Source organism: Brienomyrus brachyistius, unplaced genomic scaffold, assembly GCF_023856365.1.
Source record: "Brienomyrus brachyistius isolate T26 unplaced genomic scaffold, BBRACH_0.4 scaffold112, whole genome shotgun sequence".
Classification (NCBI taxonomy): Eukaryota; Metazoa; Chordata; class Actinopteri; order Osteoglossiformes; family Mormyridae; genus Brienomyrus; species Brienomyrus brachyistius.
Window position 1 is genome coordinate 442,516 of NW_026042387.1, and position 27,574 is coordinate 470,089.

General features: G+C 46.7%; 2 protein-coding genes across 2 annotated transcripts; both read right to left on the minus strand.

Annotated features, from left to right (window-relative positions):
- Positions 1 to 7,784: 7,784 nt before the first annotated feature.
- LOC125727694 (solute carrier family 35 member D3) lies at positions 7,785 to 11,287 on the minus strand. Its single transcript, XM_049004579.1, has 2 exons — positions 9,967 to 11,287; positions 7,785 to 9,378 (listed from the first exon to the last, which is right to left on the minus strand). The coding sequence occupies exons 1-2, from the start codon at positions 10,400 to 10,402 to the stop codon at positions 8,573 to 8,575; spliced, it is 1,242 nt and encodes a 413-aa protein (XP_048860536.1). The 5' UTR covers positions 10,403 to 11,287; the 3' UTR covers positions 7,785 to 8,572.
- A 371-nt stretch (positions 11,288 to 11,658) lies between these two features.
- Positions 11,659 to 27,477, minus strand: pex7 (peroxisomal biogenesis factor 7). The gene is made up of 10 exons (XM_049004580.1): positions 27,062 to 27,477; positions 26,546 to 26,603; positions 25,544 to 25,694; positions 24,636 to 24,713; positions 24,403 to 24,511; positions 20,849 to 20,955; positions 20,162 to 20,275; positions 19,244 to 19,299; positions 15,700 to 15,799; positions 11,659 to 12,153 (listed from the first exon to the last, which is right to left on the minus strand). Exons 1-10 carry the CDS (start codon positions 27,165 to 27,167, stop codon positions 12,073 to 12,075), a joined length of 960 nt encoding a protein of 319 aa, XP_048860537.1. The 5' UTR covers positions 27,168 to 27,477; the 3' UTR covers positions 11,659 to 12,072.
- Between the last annotated feature and the right edge of the window lie 97 nt (positions 27,478 to 27,574).

Genomic DNA, 27,574 nt, shown 5'->3' on the forward strand with positions numbered 1-27,574 from the left:
TACCTCCATATGTTTCAACTAGTTAGATGGTGGTGATGCAACCATCTGGGCTTGGTCACACTTTTTTGCCCAAGTTCGGCTGTTGGAAGTTAGATAAATTTACTCAACTCTAATAATTAACTAGCAGGTGGCTTGATTTTTGTAGTGAGGGAATTTCTTCCTGCTTTTACAAACACTGATCTAGAAATAGCTTGCCTGGGTATTATTGTGCAAAAATGCTTTGTAACCGAATTTATGCAACGACAACTAGGTTATTATTACAAATCACGCTGACCGGCTGGACAGATCGAAGAAATCCCCTTTGCTGGCAGTATGTGGAAGTCAGATGAGGGAAGGACATTGTATGCAGATGAAAGTGGCTACCACACAGTGATAAACACGAGACCTCTCTGTCCAAACATCCCCTCTGCTCTACAGGATCTCTCATGGTACAAACAGGACTAGAACATAATGCCTCACCTCATGCAAGGAAGTGAAACGTGGCTGAAATCACTGATATGAGTGCGGCATTGTTCACGTCGCTTCACAGTCAAGCATGACGGTCCACAGTGAAGCAATAAGGGAGGGGCCCGCAGGTCTGTGCTTGAGATTCACCTCATCATGCTCAGCTCACATTGTTATCTTTCTCACCTTAATTGTGAGGCATGAAACACATGGCGATATATTTTGGGCTTTTATCGCCAAGCATGTAGGAGGGAACGTCTTTCCTTTTATCACTGTGCAACACCGGAAAAAACCTACAAATCTCTGTATGCAGAAAAAGGCAGTTAAATTATCACATCCCATAAAACTGTCATAAAAGTCACAGAAGACAAGATTTATTGAGTGTTGTGCTGTATGCAGAAGTTTGTGTTTTGTGTATTTTTAATTGATATCAATAAAACAGAATAATATAAGGCATATAACATGAAACATGACAAGGAGGCAGAAAAATCCAGAATCCACAAGATGGAGGGCAGCACATTGTGTAGATGTATTAATAATGTATTTTATGAGGGAAGTGGAATCAGCACTGATACTACAGTGAAAAGGGAGGGCAGGTGTCCGCAAAAGATTTAATATCATCACTCAAGGATGCTTTTGCATTTTCACTTGATTTGTGGATAGTTTTAATCTTTCCAGTTAAGTAATATTGTTTTTTTAGTGGTGATTATTGATGCTACCAAGTAATGTCATAATCCTAAACAGACTTTAACTGAATTACTGTCCCGGGTGGGTTATTCCTCTGTGACGCCATGCTGGGAAAAAGTTTGGTTCATTATTAATTAAAAGCAGAAGGTTATGCCCAAATGGAGAAGGAGTAAATGATGAAAGGACGTAATTAGGAATATCATTTGGTTTCCAACATGCACTCGGAAGGTGGGATTTATAGTGTGACGACTGTCATTGCTCGTGTGGAATTACTAACCGCACAGCAAGATGAGTCTGCACCAGAGTGAGACGTTCACTTCAGATTGGTGAGTGCTTCAGGGAGCTAAGTCTCTGTGCCTGTGATCTGACAGTCGCTGGTTCAAGTCCCATGGGGTTGGTGATGAAAAGCAATGTGCCAATACTTGTATAAATAATGTATTTTCCAGACTGACTGCTGACTGATTCTGCTCCTGGAACCTACCTTAACATAAATGGGTGGTGAGTGACTTAGTGCTTAGTGCCGTCTCTGTGCTTGTGAGCAGAAGGTTACTGGTTTGAGCCCCAGCCTTGGTGGAATGGCCCTAGAGAAAGGCCTTTGTGTCTGTAGACTGATGCTGTGCTCTGACCTCAGCCCACCAAGACATTCATTGCACCCATTTGGGCCAGATCTGAATTTAACTTTTGAGTCTGGTCTGAACAACATCTGGCCCAGATCCGGTTCATACTTATCTTGCTATGCTGGTATGCAACTGATGTTTTGATTCAAAGGAAGAATCAAAATAAAAAAATCAGCACGTTAAGGCAAGTTAAGTGCTTTTCTTTAGGCCTTAAATGAATTATAATCCCAAACCCCTAGATTTCTTTGTATGCTGTATGCTGCATGTTACCCAAGAACAATAATAGCATGCACTTTCTAACAGAAATATGAATCAAAGCAAATCCATTAGCTAAAAGCCATATACGAAAATAGCAATTATTAAGGTGACAGCATCGAAAGTGAATATCACCTGCTGTACTTTGGGATTGCATCTATGAATGTTACAGAATCCCCTGATCTTGAGACAGATGTGGCAACTGTTTGTGGTTTTGAAGGGGTGGGGATTGATCTCATCCAGGAAATGAGGCGGTGGGAATGTTCTCTGCATGCCAAACTCATTGTTCTATCTGTTCATCTTCCGCGGCAGCTTAGGCATACAGTTAAGATCACAGTCAAGTTACAATTCTGCAAAATGCTGCAGGACCGGATGCTTGTCTTCTGGGGCACTTTCTCTCTCTCCCTCTCGCGCATACACACACACACACACACACATGCCCTGTGCAGAGGAATCTTGTTCTAACCTGATGACAGAAGCCTCTACGTTCATCGCATAGTTTGCTCCAGTTTGACACGCTCATTTGAGCATAATTTTGAAGTAAACTTCAAAACGTTATTTGATGAATACGAAGAGCAGCCAGCGTCACTGTGTTCCGCCACGATAAATTATCGACAGACCAGTGGAAAATTAATGCATTCCGCTTTAATCTCTATATGGAAATCAAAATGGTCGAAACTGTCAAAGTCATCAAAAACAATGTGAAGCGGACTCACCCCCACGTTGGGCACATGTGGTGCTGAATATGTCGAAGAGTTAGCGAGGGGACACCCCCCCCACCCCCCCGCAGTGATATTGAGTGAAAAAAAAACATTACTGTAAACGGCTTTTAGACATTTCGCGGGTAAGTCACACGTTCTGAGAGCAGAACCTGTTCTTCTGATACTCGTGCTTTGAGTACGAGCTGTGGGATTTCTGGGGTTTCAGTGATGGCGCTGTGATCTTCAAAAAGAACGTCTGACTAAAACGGTGCATGTGACTTAAGGTCACAGTTAAGACGTGACTTTTACAGTTGCATTCTTTCATCTATCCAGGTCAGTACTAAGTTAACAGGAAACTCTCTGAAATGTTTGCTAATTTCGGAAACATGCCGGATACTAAAGGAAAAAAACAATCTGTAAACGAATAACATCCGCAATCTGTTCTCTGCCACTAGATGGAGCAATTTCTCTCTCATGAAGGCATCATTTGGAGTAGTAACAGTTACATCAGAATCCAGATTTTTAAACTTATCTATGTATCGTGATGTGTCTGCCCGGAAAGCTTAAGGTTCGACACCCCTGACTGCCAGCCTGTTTCTCTTGTGGGGCCTCCTGTTCTCTGGATTGGGTGGTGCCGCATAACCTCTCCAGGTTCTAGTGGTACTGCCTACTGTATACAGCCCCTTCCCTAGCTCGCAGCGCTCCCTTGCCAATTGGGTCTCCAGAGCTCAGCATGCCTCACACTTGAACATTACAGTCTCTGCAGCCTCGGCCTCCTGTTCCCAGTGCTTGCGGTCATGCTGCCACTGGACGAGCTGCTCATGTAGTTTTTCCAGTGTGCGCTATTCTTCCACCATGTTCTGCCACAGTCACTCCTCATCCTGCTCGCTCCACACCTGCTGTCCATTCAGCTTATGATGCTCCTGAACCAGCTGGGCTTCCATGGTACACATGCCTCCTCACGGGCGAGCAGTGCCGCCTCTGGTGGTCACGCTGACAGCTGAGGCACGCCGTGGTTTCTTGCAGCAGGTGAACTGAGAGCCCTCGTTGGCTGGTGAGCAGTTGGAATCCTTGGGAGCTCTTGCCCTCGTTTGTTGCCAACGTCTTGAATGGGGATCCAATGGGCTGGCAGTGGCGGCACTCTGTCATCCCCTGCTCATCTGTTGGCAGATTTGACACGGGCATCCAGGCAGTAGTGTGCCCGGTGCCCGGTGCCCTTTCTCCCTGCAGCACCAGTACACAAGCTTCTTGTGCTGAGAGAATCGCCTCCGTGTCACTGCTGCCTGCAGGTTTGCCAAGCTGGAGTGGGCTGCTAGAAAGAGGTTGAGGAGAGTCATCTAACTTCTGGAGCCAATAGAGTTTGGCACACCAAGATATCATGACAGTAGCAAGACACAAAGAGGCCTTGAAAGCACTAGGTACCAAAGATGTGAGTGAGTAACTAGACATTACAAAGAGACATATGCGGATCAGGCAACGCCCGAGTACAAACACAGGTAAAGGTACATGTGATAATTGGGAACAAAACAAGTATTCGCAATAACACAAACAAGGGACTGTTTATATTTTCCCAGCATGCTCCAGTGCTACAGTAACCTTGCCAATGTGTGGTGGTGGCAGACCCGTCATTAATATGTTATAAATATTGGTATTTTTCATGCTTCATATTACTTAAAATATGTATATTATATGTATTTTTTTTTCATAAGAGATTCAATTGATGAGCATGAAGCTAGTGAGTCTCCTCCCCTCATTGCAGACAGGTTATTTTAATGTATTTCCAGCAGGGGGCGCAGTATCGACTATGGATGTTTGGTTAAGGATGTGACAGTTGCCCAGCAGGGGCGCTTAAAAACACCGGACTTGGTTTGAGAAGCTCCAGCAAGATGCCCGAATGTATCAGAGGGAAAACACAGGTGTGACCTGAACAGCCAAGCTAAACCTGGATGTGTAATTCTGGAAAGATCTATTCAGCTACCCATCCTTCCACTGCTTACCCTGATCGATGTCGCCTGGAGTCTATGCCAGGAAGCAGACTGGGGGTGCCAGTCCATTCCAGGGCACACACACTGCCAAACACTCTGGGCGATTTAGAGGCACCAATTAACCTAATTGCATGTCGTTGGACTGGGGTATGAAAACAGTGCAACACCATGCAAGTTCCACAAAATGCAGAGCATGGGGAGGACTCAAGCCCCCAACCAGGGAGGTGGGAGGCAGCAGTGCCACTCACTCAGCCACCCGAGTTTGGAGAAACCAATATAATACATGCAGCCACTCCCGTGGAATAGTCACCGGTCCTTGCACTGATTCTCAGTGACACATGCAGTGAGTAGCCAATAAATCTGGGCCTATTTTGTGAGAGAAACAAAACTTTATGTCTATCCAGCAACCCCCTGCCACCTTCCACTGTCTCCCCCCCACTACAGGAAACCCCTCACCAAGGCAGCATTCTGTAATTGCGCTCCAGACAGTGACGCATCACAGCACTTAAACCTCAGAGTTGATGGTTTTTTAGCCACATGACCCACAGATACATTTTATGCCTGTGCCTTTAGTTACGGGTCTGAGATGCTAGCATGCGTTAGCAGTGGGGAGCACTAGGGTCCATGCAGCTCAACCCATTGGCCATGCTGGACTGGTCCGGCCTGCGATTCACAGCAAACATGGTGAATCTGGCTTCTGCTGATTAATGGGGTGGGGTTTGTCTCTGTAGGTTATGATGACTGACCAATGACTAGACAATTCAAATCCCATGTGTGAAAAAATAAGCATATTACTGTTGGGTCCTGGAGGAAGGCAACCCACTGTATCCTGGTCCAGTGCTTCACTTTCACTTATATATGTATGTGTGCTTGTGTATCTAATAGGAGAGCAAAATGACATATGAGGAAATTGAATCTCGTTGCACTTGATTTCATCTGTACAATGACAATAATGGCATTCCGTCTGTCGGTTTCATCATTCGCTTAGGTGCACAGTGACAATATTCATTAATACATCCTTCGTCTGAATTCTGCTCCCAGAGTCAGGTTTAATTTTTAAATCTGTTTTTATGAGAACAGTTTGTACACAAGCCAGTGTTTTACCCTGACAACAGGCAAGCCACCAAATAGCTTACGCTGTATATTCAGATGGGCAGAGTGCCTGTGATTGGAAGGTTGTTGGTTCAGATCCTAGGGTTGGCTAAATGACTCCACTTCTGGGTCCTTGAAAAAGGCCCTTGTTCCGACAAAAAAACGCTGTGACATTTTATATAATGTATTTTATTTCTAATTGTTGCATTTCTTTAATTTTTGTTACTTTCTGCAGCACAGTCTATAATCAATGATCTAAGCAGTCAACCAATGACATCATCTTTTTTCCACTGCAGGGCCATTTTAGAGGGGTCCAGAGCCCATCTCATGCAGCACATGCACAAGGCTGTGGACACCCTGGGCAGGATGCAGGCCTCCCCAGGACTTACACACAAGCATCCAGCTGCCCGTCTTTGGGGTGTAGTAGGCAAACAGCACAAACCCACACAGTACAGAGAGAGATCATGTAAACTCCACACCCTGGAGGGATTCAAACCCCCAACCTTGAAGGCAGGAGGGGTTAATGCTATTCACCGCACAAGCATGCCAGCTTTTCCATGCATATTCATGGTTAGTTTTATTGAAGCCATTCTGATTTATGTACCTTGCTCTGTCTCACAGGCCCTGTCAACCTGTAGCCCACAAAATATTCAGCCTGTTCTTTAAACACTTCTTGCTACCATAACACCAAGCCTTCCTGGTGCTCCAACCTGCGGCATTTCTCTACCTGGACGCTTGACCGGCCCCTTCTCAATTTCCACACACCTCCCCCGTGAGGCTTATTTGGGCTAACTTACAAGGGCGCAATCGAACTGCCCGATGCAGCACCGTCAGCGCGGCTGTCGCATTGTTTTCGGTGGCTGCATCAGCTTTTAAATCACTCTGGTGCAGAAGATTGTCACATCCAGGCCGAGAAAATCAACCTGAACATTCCCTGCTTTTAGAAATCTGCTGACATGGGACAGAACTGGCCTTACCGCTGCTGCCTGGCGGTAACACAACTCCTGAAGGCATCCAAACCTTCTCCCACTCCTGCAGTTCACATCTTTCATTCCCAGTCATGCCCAGTAGTAATACCACCTCAGCTAAGAAAGTCTGAAGACAAGAGGCTGCATCGTGAATTTCAGTATGGGTACAGCTGTGAACAATTTTACACTTCAGCGAAATACAACATTTTGGTGTATATGGTCTAAGTGGATGGAAGATGGATGGATGGATGGATGGAGGGATGGATGGATGAATGGTTGGTTGGTCATATGTGCATGGTGGACAGATGACTGGAACATGGCAGGAAACTAGATAAAAAAAACACAAACAAGCAAGTGCTCCCCACAGATAGCTGATACCAGAATTAGACCCAAAGTTTGAGTATCCGTGAGATAGCTACCTTGACCCTCACCTCCTGTTTCCTGGCCAAGCCTGGCAGTAGACTCAGAGAAGAGGAATCCACACCAATAAGAGCATGAGATGTGCCACAAACGGAACTCAAACCTGCACTCCTTCCCATCATAAGACTTCCAGACAACAATGCTGATGCCCTTTGGGCAACCCTCTCATCAATGTGCCTTCTGTCCTTGGAAAGCATGTGGTTTGCCAGGCTTCTGAAGAAGCTTTGTGAGGTCTCCAAATCATGGGCAGATACTCCCCAACTGGTGGGACCAGTGATAAGGACTTTGCCGAAACTGCTCTGCCGTGTCATATCAGCCCTTTCCTCTTCCCAGAATCTCCTGTAACGTATAAAACTAAAGTCATAAAAGCTTCTTTCAATATCTATTTATTCAGCTGCAAAGGTTTAAATAGCTCCTCTGGCCTTAGTAAGAAAGAAGTACTTTTAATACATTTAATCTTTAATGGAAACAGCCCAAGGCACACCTAGTCTCACTCATATATCCCGATTACTGGAAATATGGCAAAATAAAACCATAATTTAAATCCATGACATTTCCTTCAACAAAAAAGCAAAAATTTTCCACTATACCAGTGAAGATAAATATCATCAGTGATTTCTTTGAAAGCGAAACAAAACCTTTAATCAGAATTGTTGTTCAACACTCCAGCAAAACTCCCAGGACATTAAAATTGTACTTTAATATTGTTTTGTAAAAATAAATCATTGTGCCAGTGATGCTTGATTATTAATTATCCTGGTCCACAAATATCAGAAACACACAGAAGATGAACATTACATCAAGTAGTCAACATATATCACGATATCAGAGACCCAGAAATGAGAGAAGCATCCCAGTGCAGATTTACTTCAACATAAGTCTATTTCCTTTGAATTATGCGTTAATTCTGGGGTCAGTATTGCTCTTTATTTGTCCAAAACTGTAATATCAAGTTCCTTGTCAGGCATTTACATGCAGTACATTAACAATTTAAAATAAAAAAAACATACCATGTCAGTGCATTTTGCATGCCTGTATGTCCAATTCAATTTCCCATGTAAACATATTATGCAAGTATTTTATTTAAAAGTCTATTTCCTAAATTCATACCCCATGGAGGAACTGATACTTTTGTTTTCTTTATTATATAATTATGACTTGTTTTTAAAAAGCATTTGAAATCTTTGACTGATATTTCGGTATAAAATGTTTCCCCACTGCAGTGAGTACAAAGTCAGACTTATGAAAAATATGTAGCACTGTATAAACCGCTAAAGATAAAAAAAATAATAACTATATACCCCAGGCGACCTGTTGACTACATTTTTTGTTAATAACAGATTAGTCATTCCAAAAATGACAATAACAGAACATGCATCCTTTCAAAATAGAAAGATTTATCATTAGGGGCTTTGTAGCTCCTCATTGTCGATCAACGTGTCCTTCTTGAAGAACTTGGCGTTGCGAATTGAGCGCCACACTCCTGCGTAAGTGTCACTGAAAGACGTGCTGTTCGTTTCGCCGTTGGGACGGTTGACCCAGTTTTGCAGCTCGATGGATTCTGTTTTGCCGTTTTCTGTCACGGGACACTCTGTTTGGTTGGTCACGTCAACAACGTCACCTGATTGGTCGCCCGCGTTCCCGCCTGGCCTTTTCTCTTCAGTGTAAGGTTCGCCAGGCGGCTCCTGGTCCTTGCTGCTCGCCTCCAAGTCCTGGTAGTTACTTTTCTTCTTGGTCTCAAAATACTTCACGATACAGTAGGTGATGGAGCCCACGGTGTTAACCACGACCCCGGCCACGAAGAGGTTAGTGGGCTCCACGTCGCTGAAAGCCAGCATGCCCACGGTGATTGTGGCGATGCTCTTGACCACTCCCACGAAGCTGGTGGTGACGGCCGAGTTGATGTAGGTGCAGTGGAGGGTGGTGAAGTTCATGGCGCAACCGATGAAAATGGAGGCTATGAAGAGAGAGGTAATGTATGGGTTGCTCCAGCCGGAGTATGACCACATGTGTACAGCGTCCATGCTGATGAATGAACATACGAGCAGCACTGGGGTCGCCGTGACGGCAACGGCGTACTGAGCCGTCAGTGGACCATAGTCACTGTCTGCGCTGGTCTTCTGAATGAGCACCAGGTACGACGCATGGATGATCACAGCCAGGACACCAGTCACGTAGCCAAAAGGGTCCCCAGTAAGGTCTCCCGCTCCTGAGGGAAAACCACGTCACACAAGAGTGTCCGGTCAAAATAACAACACCTGCCTCTATATATGTCATGTTTTATCTTTTTTGTTTGTTTCTAAATTGTCGCTTTAAAGCACCAGGAACAAAGCAATTAATTTCTCATCAATTTATTTCCCATTTCTTTCACATTTAAAGGAAAACGCAACCATAAATACACACTCTCTGGAAAAACGGTATAAATGAATACCTTAAGGTTGTCACTGAGGTTGTACCCCCGAGCGTCTGTTAGTTATACCCATAGCTGTAAATAATTGTACCTTTCAAGATACAAAAATGGACTCTGATGAACATTTCTGTACCTTAAAAGGTACATTTATAAAGGTACAGCCCCAGTGACATAAAGGTACATTTTTTTACCTTTTTTTCTGGGAGTATGCAGGTACAAGACTGTCAAAAGGAATGAATGTAAATTAAGATGCGCTAAAGTGATTAAAGCAGTTTACTGCCACACCCCTATGCGCGAAACGCTTGGTCAGTATTCAAAGAATCGCAATTTAAAATATCGCATCGCATGCACTAAGTATAAGTTAAAAGCAAGAATATTCAGAATTACCGGCTAAGGCGGCTCCCCCGGTTGTGATCAGCACCGCCGTTATCACTCCGATGGACGGGATCCCGTTTTTCAAGACGCAGACGCCGATGCTTAGAGTGACTAAAGGCAGACAGCGTTTAAAAACCACATACATAGGGAGGCTCAGTCCCCTCAGGGACCAAAGAGTTAGTGTTGATTGTAGCGTGGACAGGATGCACACGCTGGCGAAAACTTTTGCTAAATTGAAGCTGTAGGGAGGTACGTCCACTTTGCCGAACCTCCGGAGCAGCTCCAGTGAGATCGCCGCAGTGCCGCTGGTCAGGAACTGGATGAGGGTGATGTACCTGAAGCTGTAAGTCGTTATGAGAAATTTCAACAAAATATTTAACGATCCCGAGAAAACTCCGTGCGCCACTGCCACCGAAATGCCCAGTAAACGACCTTTGCAAACTTCCATGGTTCCTTTAAATTAATCTCAGTCCCGCAAGTGTAACAGAGGCGGCGATACCGGTGCGATCAGCCCCCAGTATAATGTCACACAAACCTCCCTCTTCGAGCAAAGAGCTAAAAACGTCCAAGTTATTAATGTCAGGCAGAAATCAATTGGCAAACAGTGGCGTTTATGTAAAGGAGGTCCACTTAAGCAGAGTCATGGTCAAAAAGATGGGGGGGGGGAAGCTTCGACCTGCTGACGCATTTGATTCAACGGCGAAGCTGCGCCGTTTTCATTTATTTAATTAGGAACTTCAATCTCCATTTCTTCGCTCGTGAACCCAGCAGTGCTCGGACGAGGCTTGTGTGGGGTATAACCCAATGATACATCCCCCCCACTCCTTCTGCGCAGGATGAGGGTGGCTCGCTTTGCTGCTTTCGCCGAAAGCGAATGCGGACAATTCGCCGCAGCGCCACTTCCATTATCCAGGATACCAACCTTCTTTAATCCTTTCACTCACTTTGACGAACTTTCCCCACATAAAAAGCACCTATTTCCGTAATTACACAAGAAATTACGCTGCCCATACGAGCTCCTCTAATGTAACTTTATCCGGGAAAGTTTTTGAAGTCAGTTATATATTATATAATAGTGGGGTCAAAAAATGCAACAATATAATTTATGGTCATTATTTTTCTACTTTGTGATTTAATTGTAACCGCGTAAGACTGAAAACCAAAGCAGAAGTAGGTCTACGCTTCTACAGACTGACAAGGCAAATTATTAAATAATAGCCTGATGATAATAAGCAAACATCTGCGTGGAGATGACTTACAGCATATTTCGTTTGTTTAAACTTAACATACATAAATGTATGTAAACGAATCATAATCTAGGTGCTTGTTTGTACCTTATATCCTTTATGCTTTGTGAAATGAGCTGCGCTGCACGACACTCGCTCTCACCGGCCGTGAAAACCTCAACCTCACCCCAGACAACGTGATGGCAGATTTATTGATGCAAATGTTCTCAGGTCACAACCACAAATGTCTGAGCACGATGCAGGACTTTTAATAATTTTTTAAGCAGGGATCATATACAGCCTGTTTGAGAATAAAATTCAACCAGCATTTTCTCGTTACCTGAAATTTAACAAAACGATCTTGCAACGAATCTCAAAGCACACAAAGAATAATCCACACCTCTCCATGTTCCACAACCTTGTACTCAATATAGTGAACCTGAAACCTGAGGAAACACCATGCACACTGCACCCAGCATGGAAAGAAGGGGATTTTATTGTTTTGTTTTTTTTACACAGTTGTGTAATTAGTCTACTTCCCTTATGTTCTACCAGACTTGGTAAACCATTTAGCCGAAAGGACACGGCATTTAAAAGTAATCATATAGCAGACATGGATGTCATCAAACGCCATTAGAATAAACGGGGGAAATTTATCGAACACCTTTCAACAAGGAATAAAAAGCAGGCGAGACCGCATGCGGCACCTGTAGAGTTACATATGCGGAGGACATGGCGTACATTACGCCATCGGCCTCATTCATCTCCACAAAGCTACTCCCAAGGCTCCACTTAATAGCATCATTAAGAGAGCTGCAGTAAGTCTTTGGCAAAGTGCTGCCGGCGACTGGAACCGCGACGAGTCTGTGGTGCCCCCCCAGCGGCCGCCTCCCTAGTCGGGGCACGGCTGAAGGTCGGCCAGGCTCGCTGGGATGTACGTCCTCACAGTCTCATCCCACGCACAGTCCGCCACCTGCAATCGTAAATGAATGAAACTCAGAGAGGAGCGCAGGAGAGTCGTAGAGTCAGTTTCCATCTGTAAACATAAATACATTAATGGGAAAATCTCCTGGGGACAAGAGAATGTGTTAAAGCACAATCTAGCGCAGACACGGCCGAATCAAGGCTTTAAGCCTGACACCTGCTGCTTAAGAATCATCACCAGTAATATTCGGACGGATTGATGGCGATGGCCAGTCGAATGTGCCGGAGGTGCTTGCTGGTGTCAGTGGCACTGAGTCAGTCTCCAGGGAATGGTTAATACCAGTGCTTCACACAGTCAGTCATTCTCACTGCCCCCCATCACGCTTAATTGTTAAACTTATACTCAGGGCGCATTGATCGGTCTGACTAATCCAGAGGCACCAGAACCTATGGGGAAAAAATAGGGGGTGGGAAAGCTGAGAGCAGGGTCTTACTGGAAATTGATAAATCGATCAGGTCAGCTTTTGTGGTAAAACTAGGCAGAACAAATGGTGATTTATATGTATTATTTTGTTTGGGGGGGGGGTGTTCCACGTGACGCGAGATCACAAGCTCCAACGCTAAGGCGATTATTCTTCCAACCTGGCGATCGCACCACAGCCTCAAGGCGTGTGGCACAAGTATTTCCAGCAGAGAGGGCCAGCTCAGCGTTAAACCGACATGGTGTAACAGGGCCATAAATGAACTGTGATACTTTTCGCGTTTATGAGGATTGACAGTCGTTAAAACATACACTGAGGCACTAGGCAAAGCTGATCGGCAGCCTCATGCATCCACTACGTTTTAAATAACTGCCATGGGGTGCAGCTTAGCTAATAGAACAGGCAGCTGGATTTACATTTCGTTTCTTAGCTGACATTTATCCAAAGCGCCTTACAATTTATACCCATACGGCTGCAAATTTTTATGTAGTTGTGCAGGTTACTCAAGGGTACAAAAGCCGGGAACCAGCAGGTTACGAAGCCACGTTCTTTTCCCACACTTTGGTGACTGGAGCCGCACTGTGAGTATAGCACTGATAGCCAGGTGTGCCAAAAACACACACTCCTGTCGCGGTCACCAAACGCCAGTGACAGCAGGTCCTGTCAAAGAGGCATCACTCCTGTCAAAAGAGAGATCAGCTGCACGGGGCTGAATAGCGATAGAAAACATTGGCGTTTTATCGTAGGTGAACCCCCCTTACGACTGGGGCCTCCGCTGTTTCATTCAGCTTTATCCTCTGCGCGGGAAGGTGTGGGGGGGGGGGGGGGGGGGAAGGGGGTTGTTCATTATCCCCCAGTACCACAGCAAAGAGCTCCTGCGGCTTCATTGCCAGTCAGGCTGAGTCATCCATCGAGATTAAACGGCCTGCGTTAACATCTATTCTATGGGAAAGTCAAGACGGGAGGAGGTGCATGGGGGGCTGGGGGGAGGGGAGGGGACACTGAGGCTGCAGGAGAGGAAGGGGGAAGGGAGAGGAGGAAGACGCAGGGAGGCAATGGGAATCACACACCAGGTGTACCTCCTGTGGCCCTCATCTTAAAGAACAGGTCAGCACAGCAGAGCACGTTGCGGGGAGTTACTGAGGAAAAGGTCTCAGAGATATGTTCTCTCTCCCCATCCCACATGCGTGGAGGAGAGCAAGGGTGGACCGTCGGGCAGTGCGGCGGAAACTCAGGGCAGGGTTGCGCGGTGATCGTCGAAGCTAAAAAGGAATGTCTGCCCCCAAAACCTTACAGCATGCGACACGCTAAAACTTATGTCGCGTAACAAAAACGTACGGCATGTAATACCGCTAAATCTTACGGCACATAACAAAAACGTACGGCATGTAACACCGCTAAATCTACCGCTAAGTTTTTGTAACAAACACTTGTGTGACATAAAACTCAGAGTTGATGTGGAAAGCTCTGGGATTCTTCCTTTCTGCTACAGAGGCACAGTTGTTGTGTGCGAGGTTTTGGATGGGTTGTCCCAGAAAGGGCTCGGCCCATCGCCGGTGACGTCTGGGGCTGAATCCCAACAGCAGTCGTGCGGAGCTAGCAGAACTGGGGTTGGGGGGGGGGGTGGCTGTAGGCGCCCTGTGTGGTGGCTGCATCCAGGTCCTCGGATTGGCAGGGGGAGAACTGCTGATTTGCCCAATCGGTGCAGAGCCCCTCCCTCTGAGACCGCATCATCTCCTGGGGCCGCACCTCTAAGAATCGCTTGCACTTGGACATGTTCGGGTTTTCCCCAAACTGTCCTCGATTTGCCAGCTGTGAAGGTCGTGTGGCTTTATCAATGAGCTGCCTCTCCATATCCCTCAGGATGTCATTACACAGAAACATGAGGGGGGGCGCCATCTTCCCATATGTCACCACTCCTGCCTGGGCCATATAAACACCTTGGCAGAGTTTGGGTTGGAAGGGTAGCGTGACGGTGACCAGTGCAAGCCTAACTTGTTGTTAATGATGGGCAGATGAGATTGGTCTGCCTGTACTATTGGGTTAATTCCTACCCCCAACACTTCTCCGAGGAATATCTCCACAGCTCTCATCCAGCCACATTAATATTGCCCCTCTTGAAAGGGCGAGTCTTAGTTGCCCGATAGCTGACGCTTGTCATTGTATGTAATCTTCAACTTCAGCGGACCTGATAAGACGTACAAGTTGCATGTGTTTTGCTGAGGTAAGGATGCAATTTGAAATTCAAATGTACTTATTTACAAAAGGGCCAAGTCTCACGGGAGTTATGAAGAATGGCCGTAATTTCAGTGCTGAAATTGGTTATTTGATTGGTCTTTTGACTCCATCACGCTGGCATTGGTCTCCCTGGCTCTGTGCCTGTCCAGCCTTCCATCTCAGTTGGTGACAGAGCTATTACTCTGAATGCCTATGCAGTTCCCTCTCTGGCCACAGGCGGCGCTAATGGACAGCTAAGTTCATAATGGAGCAGCTTGTCAAAAGCCAACAGCAAAAGTGACAAGCTGCATCACATGACCTGCTGTCCACCACCCGGTACTGAGAGAGTTTAGGCAGGCTGTTGAGTTGGAGTTTAGATACTGGAAAAGCTCGACATGAAATCACAATGCAATGTCCTGGAAATGACACCCAGATCAGATGTGTCTCTGTGTGATAATATGGGTGACCTGTATGTCTTATGGACGACAGTACCTCCTCATCTCGTTGACTGCTGCATCACTCTCCTTTAAGGAATCATGTGACCTATTACTCTTAAGCCGATTTGCTGCTTCAAACAGATGCAAACGGCAGCAGAGGCTCCCGCTATAGCTGGCAGGTTCTGGCCTGTATCCAAGGAGGCAGCGCAGAGGATAATGACCGTGCAGCTGGTGGCTTCACATCTCAGGGAATTCCTGCGCACTCCTGCTAAAGCGAAACACCCAGCACCGCATCAGCACTGGGTAATTGTGGATGTCAGCTGCATGTCACGCTCCGTGTCCGTGCTCAGCTCATTCTGAGCTCACGGCCATGAGAGTAGGCTCTGGGGGAGGGGTTGGGATGTGGCGGTTACCTGGTTGGGGATGTGGCGGTTACCGGGTTGGGGATGTGGTGGTTACCTGGTTGGGGATGTGGAGGTTGAAATCCAGGCCGCACACAAACTCCGTGTGGTGTTCCAAAGTCTCCAGCAGAGGCTGCGCCCGGGAGAAGTCCCAGATTCTGGGGGGGCGGGGGGGCACAATCAGGCTAATTGAAAGGCTTTCCCTCTGCGCACGGGCACGCACCCAAAACCCTGACACAGCACCCACCCCCCTCAGCCGCAAACACTGCCTGCTGAGACAGACCCATCCACTCTGGAAATGTAATTAAATCAATTCCTTGGGAAGAAAAAATATATGTACCCCTGACTTGCACAAATACATTAGGAGAGGATTTATGCCAACACTGGGACACCATGTGGCCAAGATGCTGGTTACGGGGGCTGATGGGAGTGTGTGTGGGGGGGGGGGGGGGGTGGGCTACTGAGCCTCAGACCAGTAACTTCCCACAAAGCTTTAAGCGTCGCACATAGGAGGGGACAAAAATATATGACATCTGTGATTTCAACAAATAATTAAACACAAATGGTACTGGGCAAAAGTCTTGGATAGTCAAAGCTGTTGAATGTAAGCTACTGAGGTAGCAAATGTATTTTCGCTCAGGAAAAAACACAATTTAACGTACAGAAATTAACAGCAATAAAAACTGACAAGAGTTTCTTCTGTTCTCTCAAAAGTTACTGATATCTTGTTGGACGACTAGATGAACACCGCTTCAGTTCCCAAACATCTCCTCAGAGGCACCTCAGCCATTCCATATATTTGCTAAATTTCATAACCAGCTCACTTAATTAACTTAATTAATTGAAGAACTCAATGAGGTATTGATTAGCCATTGATTCTGCTAGTGGTCAAGTCAAAAGATGCACTGGTGCATTGGATGGTTGCTAAGCTGACACCCTGTTACAGACATATCAGTTTTATACCAACGCAAAGATTATTAAACATTATCCTTGTCTAAGACTTCCACACAGTACAGCCACACACACATGGTAAAGCTAAAATAAAATGTAATCATGTGAATGCTGCAAACATAAAACATAAAAACCACCCTAACAGCCTTCGATCGTACATTTGAAAGCAGAGGGCACATCGCAAAGCAATCTCTGCGGAGGGGGATGACCATAAAATACAGGCCTTCTATAAAGAAGAAGCTTGAATTGGAATCGATGAGCTTAGCACAGATACTTATTTTCACGGGAAGGTAGAACAAATTTCCACTGGGGCAATGATGGTGGAGGAGGGGGTGGAGTTTCCATTCAGGAAAAGCAAGCAATATCCTCAGTAACAAAGCATAAATAACACGGCCTAATGCGTGCACTGAGCGCCCCCCCCCCATCAGGCTGGGCCTCTTAATTAAGGGCCTATTAGCTGTTTCAGTGCACCATGGTAACCCAAGGTCTTCAGCCACCCTCTCAATGGAGCAGGACATTTAATCTCATGTAAACAGCGGCGTCTGACACAGTGAAAGGGCCCCCAGCGGGGCACGTGGAGCTGGGCGAGGAGACCAGCGTGTGGGAGCAGGTGCGTTTCTGCACACGCGTCGGGGGGGGGGGGGGCACCTGCACGTTCGTCACTAGCTGCCCTGTGATGGGCTGCCCTCCCCCGGATGGGCCAGCATATGGTCAGTGGCAAGCGCAGGCCGCAGGAAATGTTGCAGCAGCGTGCGGGACGTGCTGTGATTAAAACACCTGCTGCATCCTTCCCTGGGTGACTCATCAGCGCAGAAGCGGTCACTGAGCAATGGCTGCGGTCCAGGAGAGTGGGCGGGGCACAGCACTTTAATCGGGCGGGGTGGGGGAGGGGTTGGGGGGGGCACAGGTACACTGTGACCACAGGGACAGGGGATGCTGACATCCAGGGCTTATTTTCCATCCACGTGTCGCTGGGGCTCCTAAATTCATTCGACGTTCCAGAACAAACAGTTCCCATGACGACTGGCCGCTTCCTGCCATCGGACCAAACCAAGGGAGGAAATTACTTTTCACTGCCCGCAATCAGAAATCATTTATCTGATTCTAACAGGTGTTTTATAGGGCCTGTGAGGTGGAAGAGTCCACTGCGGGTCGCTTAGCACTGTTTGTTCATTTAGGCTCTTTAATAAACTCGCTCCTTCCGTACAATCATCACGACAACTGATTAAAAGAACATTACTCTGAGCTCTGTCCATTTAAAGACGTCACTGTCGCTGTTGCACGTTTATATGCAGGGTGAAGCCAGACTGATGGAAAGTGCCGGAATCTCCCAACACTGTCGGAAGGGGGTGGGGGGCGCTGGTACAGAGCCCTTTTAAGAGCACACTCATCAGCGCTCTGGGGAAATCCAACCCTTAGATGTGACGCATACGTTCTGATGCACAACAAAACTCATTGAATTAACCTCCGGGACCGCACCCCCCGGGACACCCCCCCCCCCCCGCCCTTTATTTCCCTCAGAGACCAGCTCTGTGGTTAAGAGCTCACTCTCTCGCAGGGCACTTCCTTTAGGAGAAAACAAACCACTCTAGCTTGAAATTAAGAGCTGGTGAGATTGCGACGTTTAACGCCCCCGGCACACGGCTGCCTCCCATGCACGCCGCTGCGTCGGGACTGACCTTTCCAAAAATGTCAGTGGAAACATCTACAGCGCGCAGTCGAAAGAAAGGACCAATTAAAACACTGACAACCTAGCGTGTTCTACTAGCGTGTTTTGTATACCCTATATCAGTGCTTCTCAGAGACCCCCAGACAGTCCATGTTTCTCCACCCTGCCAAGTCCCTGGGAATTGGGAGACAGCAAAAATGCAGACTGGCTTGGGGTCCCCGATGACTGGATTGCAAACCAGTGCTGTTTATCATCAGTACTGTGCAAAAGTCTTAGGCACTTAAAGGAAATGTTTAAGGCTATTTAGCTAGGTAGTAAGTACATGTGCACAGAACAAAAAACACAATTTAACATTAGAACAAATTAACAGTAACACAATAAAAACGAACAGGAATTTCTCCTGTTCTCCAAAAAGTTACAGATATCTTGCTGGAGGGCTAAATGAACATCGCTTCAGTTCCCAAACATCTCCTCAGGGGCACCTCAGCCATTCCATGGTATTCATTAAATTTCACAACCAGCTCACTTAATTAACTTAATCAATTGAAGAGGTATTGATTTGCCAAAATGGTGTCTTAGCGGCGGAGTCAAAAAACTCATGGGAGTGTTGGGTGGTTTCTGCAAATACTGGGGTGACTTCAAGAGAGGTTTTTAACTGGATAAGGAAGATCATTTAAACATCATTTTCTTTAAGACTTACACAGTACTATATATTGTATATTGCGTGTATATTGTAAATACTATATGCATATTGAAAATCTTCCTTGTTTTATATCGTTCTGCAGGGAAGTGTGCAAGAAATTCATTCATTGTACTGTTATTGTATAAAAGACAATAAGTCTCTGGAATCCTTTGAATCCTTTGATTGCTTATTACTAACAACTCCGACGGTGATTGTGTCTAATTTGCCGAACATAATTAGCCGCTTATTCCCGCTAAAAGAGCTAACGGGATCAGATGCTGGTATACGGAGATGCCTTACCTCACGGTGAAGTCATAGGAGCAGGAAGCTAGTAGACTCCGGTGAAATGGGGAGAACTAGGGGGGACGTAGGGAGGGGTAATCAGTACAATACAGCAGCAGCAGGACAGCAACACGACACAATGCTAAACATACAGAGGTACGTGTTCAGTAAACAAACCAGATAAAGGTGCTGAGGCTGGGTTTTTTCACCCGTGTACCATCTCAGGGCGCATCTTTGCTGATAACAGCTGACACAGGCATATGCGTAAATAATTCACCGTCTACACAGAAACCATGTGACACACAGCAAAATTCTGGGCAAAATGCCCCAGGGAAAGGGTGCTGTAATCTTTTAAAAGAAAAAAACTGAAATAAATATCTCTTGCATATGATCTTGCTCTTTGTTTCCCGACAGACAAAAGGCCATGCGTGTTTATGAAACGTAGCACAAAAAGCACACAGGTGCAATATATGTCCAGGTCACTTGAGTGACACGCTGAATTCCTGTCGGAGGTATCGATTTCATTTATCCCAGAGATGGGAAACGTTTTTCTTTAACGTTAACATGTCACTTCAGAAATGACTGGGAGAGGTCGGAGCCCTTTAACGAACTGGTCACTAATTAAATGAACGTACCATCGTCGCAGCCGGCATGGACTCAACTGAACTAATTCTTCAGCAGAAAATCCATATCAGTCTCTAGCTACGTGCTGTTTCGAACACAGACCCACACTAAGCAGGATGTGGGCAGAGACTCCCGGAGTTCTTCCCCTGTTCCACCACAAATGTTTCAGCTCTAGAGCTGTGTGGTAATTAGCACAAGGAGCTGAATCAGGTGTGTTAAATGAGGGGAAACCCAAAAAATGTGCAGGGTTCCGGCCCCCCAGGACTGGAGTTTGACACCCCTGGTGTAGATGCAAGGCGGCGCAGTACCCACTTTGAGCCTCCGGATGGCATAGGAGTGGCCCAGGAGCTCAGCCAGGGGTTGCCGGGCACTGCGCAGGTCCCACACGCGAAGGCCGCAATCCACCGCCCCCGTCACCAGCACATTCTGGACACGCCCCCCCAAAAACATGGAGCAATCGCAGGATCAGTAAAGCTCCTCTCTATACGCCACTGGTCACCAACTAGAATTTGACCCTTGGGGATAAATAGCTGGGGACCCCTGATTTAGAAGCGCACTGCACATTAATTAACACCTCTTAGGGACTTTTGGGCTGTGAACCTATGACCCTGGGTGTCTACCTACAGGACATAGCATACTGACCCATTCAGAGACATGGACACTGGATAATGGACCCTGCAGGTTAACCAGCACCCCCGGGAATTAGGGGAGGTCTGGCCAAAGCAAATCGGGCCCTGAACCCTGTCATTCAGGGGCCCTTGGAATCAGCCTAACTTCCTCATTCCCTTCAGGGAGTCCTAGGGTCAGATGAGGGAGGAGGGACACACTGCGACACGCCTGCTTCCCCAACCCTGAACATCACCCTCACGGGGCAAAGAGAGCCGGTACTGCGGCACTGTCATGCTCCGTAAAACCCGAGAACGAGCTATTGGGATGCTAATGTGCAGAAGAGCTCCCAAGACGGTGTTCTCGGGAAGGGTGGGGGGATAGTGATGATACCTGGTCGTACTTGCACCAATCGCAGCTGAGGATTTCAGTATTGTGGGCGGGGATCACCAGCCTGGACACTCCCACCTTCGCATCCCACACTCGGAGCGTCCCGTCTCCTGCAGAGACAGGCGGGGTACGTTAGCATGGTAGAGAGGGGAGGATCGGGAGCTGTGAGGTTTCATTCCTCATTTGGACTGGGATAGACATGACTCTGAGCAGGACAGACCCGCATGCTTGCGATCACACGCTAATGATCGTTCAGGGGCGCCAAGCCACCTAGCAGCAGGAAGCCAGGGTGTCTGCACAAACAGTCTGGGAAACGGATCCCGAACCTCGAACCCGTTAGGCCACCACAGCCGTGACTAACAGCGTAAATATCAGCCACCCCCTAGGCCTCAAGCGTTACACCACTGCTAAGCCAATTTCAACCAATCAGGGAGACACTACTGGATCACCTAATCATGACTGTTGCTGTTTATATCCCTGTATAAAATGTTAGCAGGTCATCATTAAGGTTATTGTGATCAGAAGGTCGTCGGTTCAAATCCCATGGTCAGCAGAGTGATGTCACCGTTGGGTCCTCAAGGAAGGCCCTAGTTGCCAGTCTGACCCTGCTTTCTCAAACACACACATGCTAGCGACTATATAAATAATAAATAATTTTATTTAACTCCCCCCTTCACCAGCATCTGTCCTTCTTGGAACGGGAAAGGAAAGTACAAGCAGTTGTATAATTGATGTATCGGCTCTGTTCAAATTAAGTGACTTCAATTCTGAGAATTAGGCATGTCCACAACTCGGGGAAGGGTGACACCCTTGATTTGTAAGTCGTATGAGGTGGGGGGCAGGGTGGTGAGGGGGCGGCTGACAGCTTTAATTAAAGGCGAATCGGATCCTTTGCAGAGATTTCAGCTGCGTGCGGCACTTCGAGACTCACGTGTGACGGCAGGAAGCGACTGGCCGCCCGTCCCTCTCTTGGTTTCCCTGTCGTAGGGCCTTATCGTTCCATCTGAGAGACAAGGCCTGCTAGGCTAAACGAACCCTGACAGACATCCAATTGGCCAACAGCAGATCCATTGTGCCGAGCAACAGCTGTTATGTAGGAGCAAGAGCTACAGATAATCGAATGGCGATGAAAATGCAGCCCATGTTTTCAAGCCTCCATTTTCTATTTGTTTATCCTGGTCAAAGTCACCTAGGGGGCAAAAGCCTATCGCAGGTGACACAGGGCACAAGGCCGGGAAGCACCTCGGACGGGATGTCAGTCTTTCGCAGGGTACAAAAATCACACTCCAGGAGCAACTCGGAAAGAGCCGTTGCCTAACTGCATGTCGCCGAACGGAGGCGTCTCTGGAGGTGTGAGGCAAGAAGACCAACCACTGAGTTAACGCACCATAACCTAACTCAACCATAATAACTGATACATACTTATATGTGGGTTGTTATGCCACAAAAACAATTAGAGTAAATTGAAGTTAAATTGAAAATCTAAGGATGTCTTGGGGGAAATTTCATCATAAGGGATTTACGGGGCATACCTAAGTAGGACCCCGTGCACCCCACCCCCTTTCCCACAATGCCTTGCGGCCGCAGGCCTCTGCTGATTGCCAGCCTCCTCTAAGGCGGCATGAATCTCGCAGATGTAGTAATCTCATTCCCGGCAAAGAAACAGCCTTCCCCCGAGGTCCTGAGTGTGCTCGCTGACCCTGCCAGTTCCCGAAAGCAGACAGGAGCACCGCATGCCTGTCACGTACATCACAGCACGGGGAAGCGCCGCGGTACTCGCACCGTCTAGTGAAGGCACAATGGAAAAAAATAGCTTTTCCACCAATAATTATCTTGGCCACCGTTCTGTTTGACAGGACCTATGATTCACCCCCCCTCCCCCCACCATCTTCGGCACACCTTTGCCTCTTGTCACACCAAGGATAGTAGGGAGAGCCTGTTGGCTGTCAGTCCACTCCACAGCCACAGGGTGGTGCTGTAGAGCACGTGTCAGCTGAGAGCAGACCTGTGACATGACTGCAGAGCGTGGCACACTCACAGACACGCACGTACACATGGACACACGCGCCAGCCTGCAGACAGCCTCCCCTCGAGGCATACAGCTCAACCATGATGCACTAATTCATACCCACTACCTCATCTAGCTGACTATTGAACAGCAGTCGCCAATACGTGACCCACAGGGAGCCAATGAGTGACTCACATAACACTTTTTAGAAAAATGACCAATCACATTTCATTTTAGTTATTATTTGACTTATGCACGTGCACATCTGGTTGCCCCCCCCCCCCCCCCACAATGATTTAAACATGTAGTTCCCCAACTTATTCTCCCTGTAGAAGTGGCTCTCACCACAAATGAGGCAGGAGACTGCTGTCATAAGCTTTCCATAAAATCAGCTGTGAATTTCAGCATTCGTCATCTTCTAAGGGAAAGACTATAGACTTTCTGGGAAGCTGCCAATGCAGAGATTTTCTATATTGTAATATAGAGCAGTGTTTCCCAATCTGGTCCCAGGAGACCCACAAGCAATCCAAGTTTGCTCCCTCCCAGCTCCGGAGTAAAAATGTGGAATGTCTGACAGGGAGCTGGGAGGGAGTGAAAACAGGGACTGTCTGCGGGTCCCGGATGACCGGACTGGGATACACTGCTATAGAGCTTTACTACAGAACTCAACCACTGCACTTTTATGAGTGACAAAAGGACTGCATTGACCTTGTCTACCCTTAATTCATCTTACTGAAATTCACAACAAAACCCAGTGTCTTAAAAATTAATGAACTGGCAAGAGAGGCAGTTTGAAGCAGCAAGTGTGGAAGGTTTTATAGCAGTAAGGTATGAATAGAGATATATGCAAGCCAATTTAATATCACACTGATGCAGAACAAATAAATCTGTACAGGCATGAAAAATGTGAAACCTTAAAGATTCTTACAATGTAGACAACCTGAAAGCTGCTCATCTACATGATTTAATAAATGCAGATAATATTACAGAGAAAAGAATGCAAAAATCACACGAGAAGGATGCAACAGAACAGGTTTAACTGTACGGTCTGTTTCTGGTCTGTTCTGAACTGAAATTATAACATACATTTAGATCTTATTTCTATATAAATTAACATCTCACCAGCCCTCCTAACTACCAAACACACCTAAAAATACAGGAACAAACAATTTAATTCCACAAAGACCCAGTTAATACCACTTTAATCAATGGGAACCCTTTGAATCAGAATATTTTTAATTTACCAGCATTTAAGGTGAATCCACCAACAGGTCCTTGCCAAACAAAGCACTGGGCTGCCTGTAACAGTGACATTCAGAACTTCCCATTTTAAATGGACAGGCAGTTTTTATAAACAATACACCCGTCCGTAATCAGAGCTGTGCTGTTAGTCACACTGCTCGGACTCAGCTTTGACCAGACTTGATTGTTCAGCGTTCCGGACCTCAAGGCTTCGAAGCCCTTTAGTGACACCATGTGGCCGCTTTGGGTATCACCAAAGGATGCAAATTAACAAATGACAGAGCGCAGCTGACACAGGTACACCCACCTGAAGCAGAGGCAAAGCAGCTGGGGAGATGGGGGGACCACACTGTGCTGTAGACGACCCCCTCGTGGCCCCTGAAGGTGCACAGTGACTGGGGCCGCTCCAAGTCCCACTATGAAAACAGATCGGACGGGCCTAATTATGAAAAGTGCAGCAATTTAGACAAGTGGGTCGCTGACTCTACAGATCAGCAAGATGCATGTTTTTATGAAACTGGAGGGGGAGGGGGCACTCACCACTTTAACAGTGTGGTCCCACGAGCCGGACAGTAGCAGAGCTTCGCCCCGTACCTGGCTCCAGTCCACGCTGTACACCTGCATGGGGGGGGGGGGGGGGGGGGTGTTACAGGCTTCACTGGCACGCTTTACGTAAGAGCTGTACGTATCATGTGACGACGTATCATTCGCTAACACCAACCCCAAATAAGCTACCCAATCTACTTCCAAATGCTCATCCAAATCAGGGCGCCTATTCCTGGCAGCAGTGGGCACAAGATGGGGGCTGCAGCTCCCCACACACACAAACATACCCCTCTGGCAGGCTTGTAGCTAGAAAGATATAGACTTTGGGAAGGGGTCTCCTCAAGAGATTCGTCCGACCAGGAGCAGGTTATATATTAGCCTGACTCTATGCCTCTGGACTGTGGGAGGACCCTCCATTGACAGAGAGAACGTACAGCCTCCACACATGCCGAGTGGACGTGCTATTCAAAGTCCCAAACCTGTAAGCAAGACCACTACCTTCTCAAATGCACGGTAACAGGGTAAAGACCAAGACGACCCATTGTGGACACAAGGGATCATTTTCATTAGCTAAGTTGCCCCTAAGTTTTGCCTCCTCAGTGAAATAACGTAAAACATCATTTTGGTAAAATGCTACATACCAGGACTGATCGCAGTCAAGGTTAAATAGGGCATTCAACAAACTGCTAAGCTCTGTGGCGTCACACAGCCGAAAAGACTACTTCCTTTCCAGTAATTGGGTCAAGTGCACAACAGGAAGGTTCCTGCAGGAACTCGGGCCTCCAGTGGCACCGGTTCCTTCCAGTCTAAACCGGCTCGACCAAGCGAAGCTGAAGCATGGATAACCTAGGACCAAAGGGGGGCAGGGAGGAGGGGAGGGGGACCAGGACCAGGGTGCCCACCTCCTGTGCATGCTCCTTTAGCACTTGCAGGGGGCCGCGGGGGTTCGCAGTGTCCCACACCTGCACAGATCCGTCCCCGGCCCCTGTCACCAGCACATGCTCGTTATTCTCGCTCCACGTGACGTCAAATAGCCCATCGTTCCAGTCAAAACTGCAAGAGTATCAAATGATAATGCAAGTGCAATTAATGCAAGTGATCCTTGTGGATGCAGGTCATTTCGGAATAACTATTCCTTTAAAACACAGTGGACCATTGACTTACGAACTCAATTCGTTTGTAAGTGCTAGTCATAACTCAAGACTATTTTCCCCCATAAGAAATCATGGAAATACCCATAATGCGCCCTGAACCACCCAAAGCACCCCTTACCTAACCATTTCATAATAAAAAAGGGTTGTATGATGTGCGTAATTTACCAGAAACACCAATAATTGTACTCACACACTAATTGTACTTTATTCACACTAATAATAGCCTTTCTACCTCATCTAGAAACTTACTTCCTTATACAAATCTTTTCTTTGTAAGATTGTCGAGATGGTGGATTTAGACATGCTGTACATATTAGGGAGATCGGTCACACGAACTCCACTCATATTTCTGCTCAATTTCCTTCTTTTCGATTGTGATTGGTTTCTTTACCTTCTCTTCCTTATCTTCTAGATTTTTTTGAGGCCACTTTGATAGTAATGAGTGACATTAATTATATAAAGCAACGCACTGACCGACAGACTGATGCGTACAGACGCCTCTCAGGCATCTCGGCTCTTTGTTTACAGCCGCACAAGCGGATGCACATTTTGGCCTCGACCGGCATTCGGGTCGTAACTCAAGACTTTGGTCGTAAGTCAAAACTAAAATTTTGGTCGTAACCCAAGTTGTTTGTATGTCAGGCCGGTCGTAACTCGAGGGTCCACTGTATATAGCAAATTATACAAATCATGGCAAATATTCAGAATATAAGCAAACCTCTCATACTGACAGGATAACAACGTTTTTACCTCCTAATGAGCTTGATACCACCTTCATCCTGATCCAGCACCAGAAGTGTCCCACATCCTGAACGAACAAGCCCTCGTCAGCTTCATCCTCAGTCTGCAAACATCGCTCAAATTCACATAGTTCTCTCCGTTAAAATGTAAATTAAAACATTAAACACCCCATCCTTCATTATGAACGTAAGTCATCGTAAATTATTAATATAACTAACAATAACCCTGTATTATGTAGTAATGTAGATATAAATATATCTGACCGCAGCCAACATATATCATGAAACCATTTTCAGCTTTTAAAATTTGTATTTGACCAAGAAATTACTTAGGTATAAATGACACGTAACTGTGTCTATGGCTGCATCATATCTTTACATGTTACTGGAATATTAGTATCCATCTTCCTTCACGAATTGTCACTGAAACATGTTTAACTGAAGGCCATGCACTGGTAAGGGATCAGCCTTCAGCAATCCTAGTTACAGACGCTGCGCGATCGATCGGGCCGTAGCGCGTCAGCACCTGCGATGCCATAGTGCTGAGACGTAGCACACGCCAGTCTGCAAGGCAGAAAGGGGGATATCTCAACGGCATATCCGTGTCGAGAGGGAAACCTGAACGTCTTCATGTCCGCAGCCTTAAAACAGTCAAACCTCCGACATATACAGTGCAGCTTATCGATTAGCTACAGCATGTCAACCATGATCATCTAACTCCAGGTAAGAAGAAGAAGCGCCGCTGGAGCGCGGTCCGCCGCCATTCGTGTTGTGTCGCGATAAACGGAACTTAAGTGACACTAGATGACACTCGATTAAGTCACTGCGACACTTAAACTTCCCCCAACTTTTCACTGTAAACAAGATCCATCGGATCACGCTGGACACCCTTTCTCCGGCAGATTTCCGTAGTCGCGATACGTCAGAGATATATCAGAGTAACTGCGGAAGGACTACACTTGGGAGCATTTTGATTGGTCCTTGGAAAATAGACGCCTGCGATTGGTCTAATAGTTTATATGGTGGTTCTTTACTGGTT

Coding starts and splice junctions, on each gene's coding strand:
- LOC125727694 (XM_049004579.1), bottom strand. CDS start 10,402: ATGGAAGTTTGCAAAGGTCGTTTACTGGGCATTTCGGTGGCAGTGGCG. Junction 9,379..9,966: donor CGGGGGAGCCGCCTTAGCCG/GTAATTCTGAAT, acceptor GTTTTCCCTCAG/GAGCGGGAGACCTTACTGGG.
- pex7 (XM_049004580.1), bottom strand. CDS start 27,167: ATGAAGACGTTCAGGTTTCCCTCTCGACACGGATATGCCGTTGAGATA. Junction 19,300..20,161: donor ATGCCATCCGGAGGCTCAAA/GTGGGTACTGCG, acceptor CGTCCCCCCTAG/TTCTCCCCATTTCACCGGAG. Junction 15,800..19,243: donor TCCTATGACTTCACCGTGAG/GTAAGGCATCTC, acceptor CCGCCCCCCCAG/AATCTGGGACTTCTCCCGGG.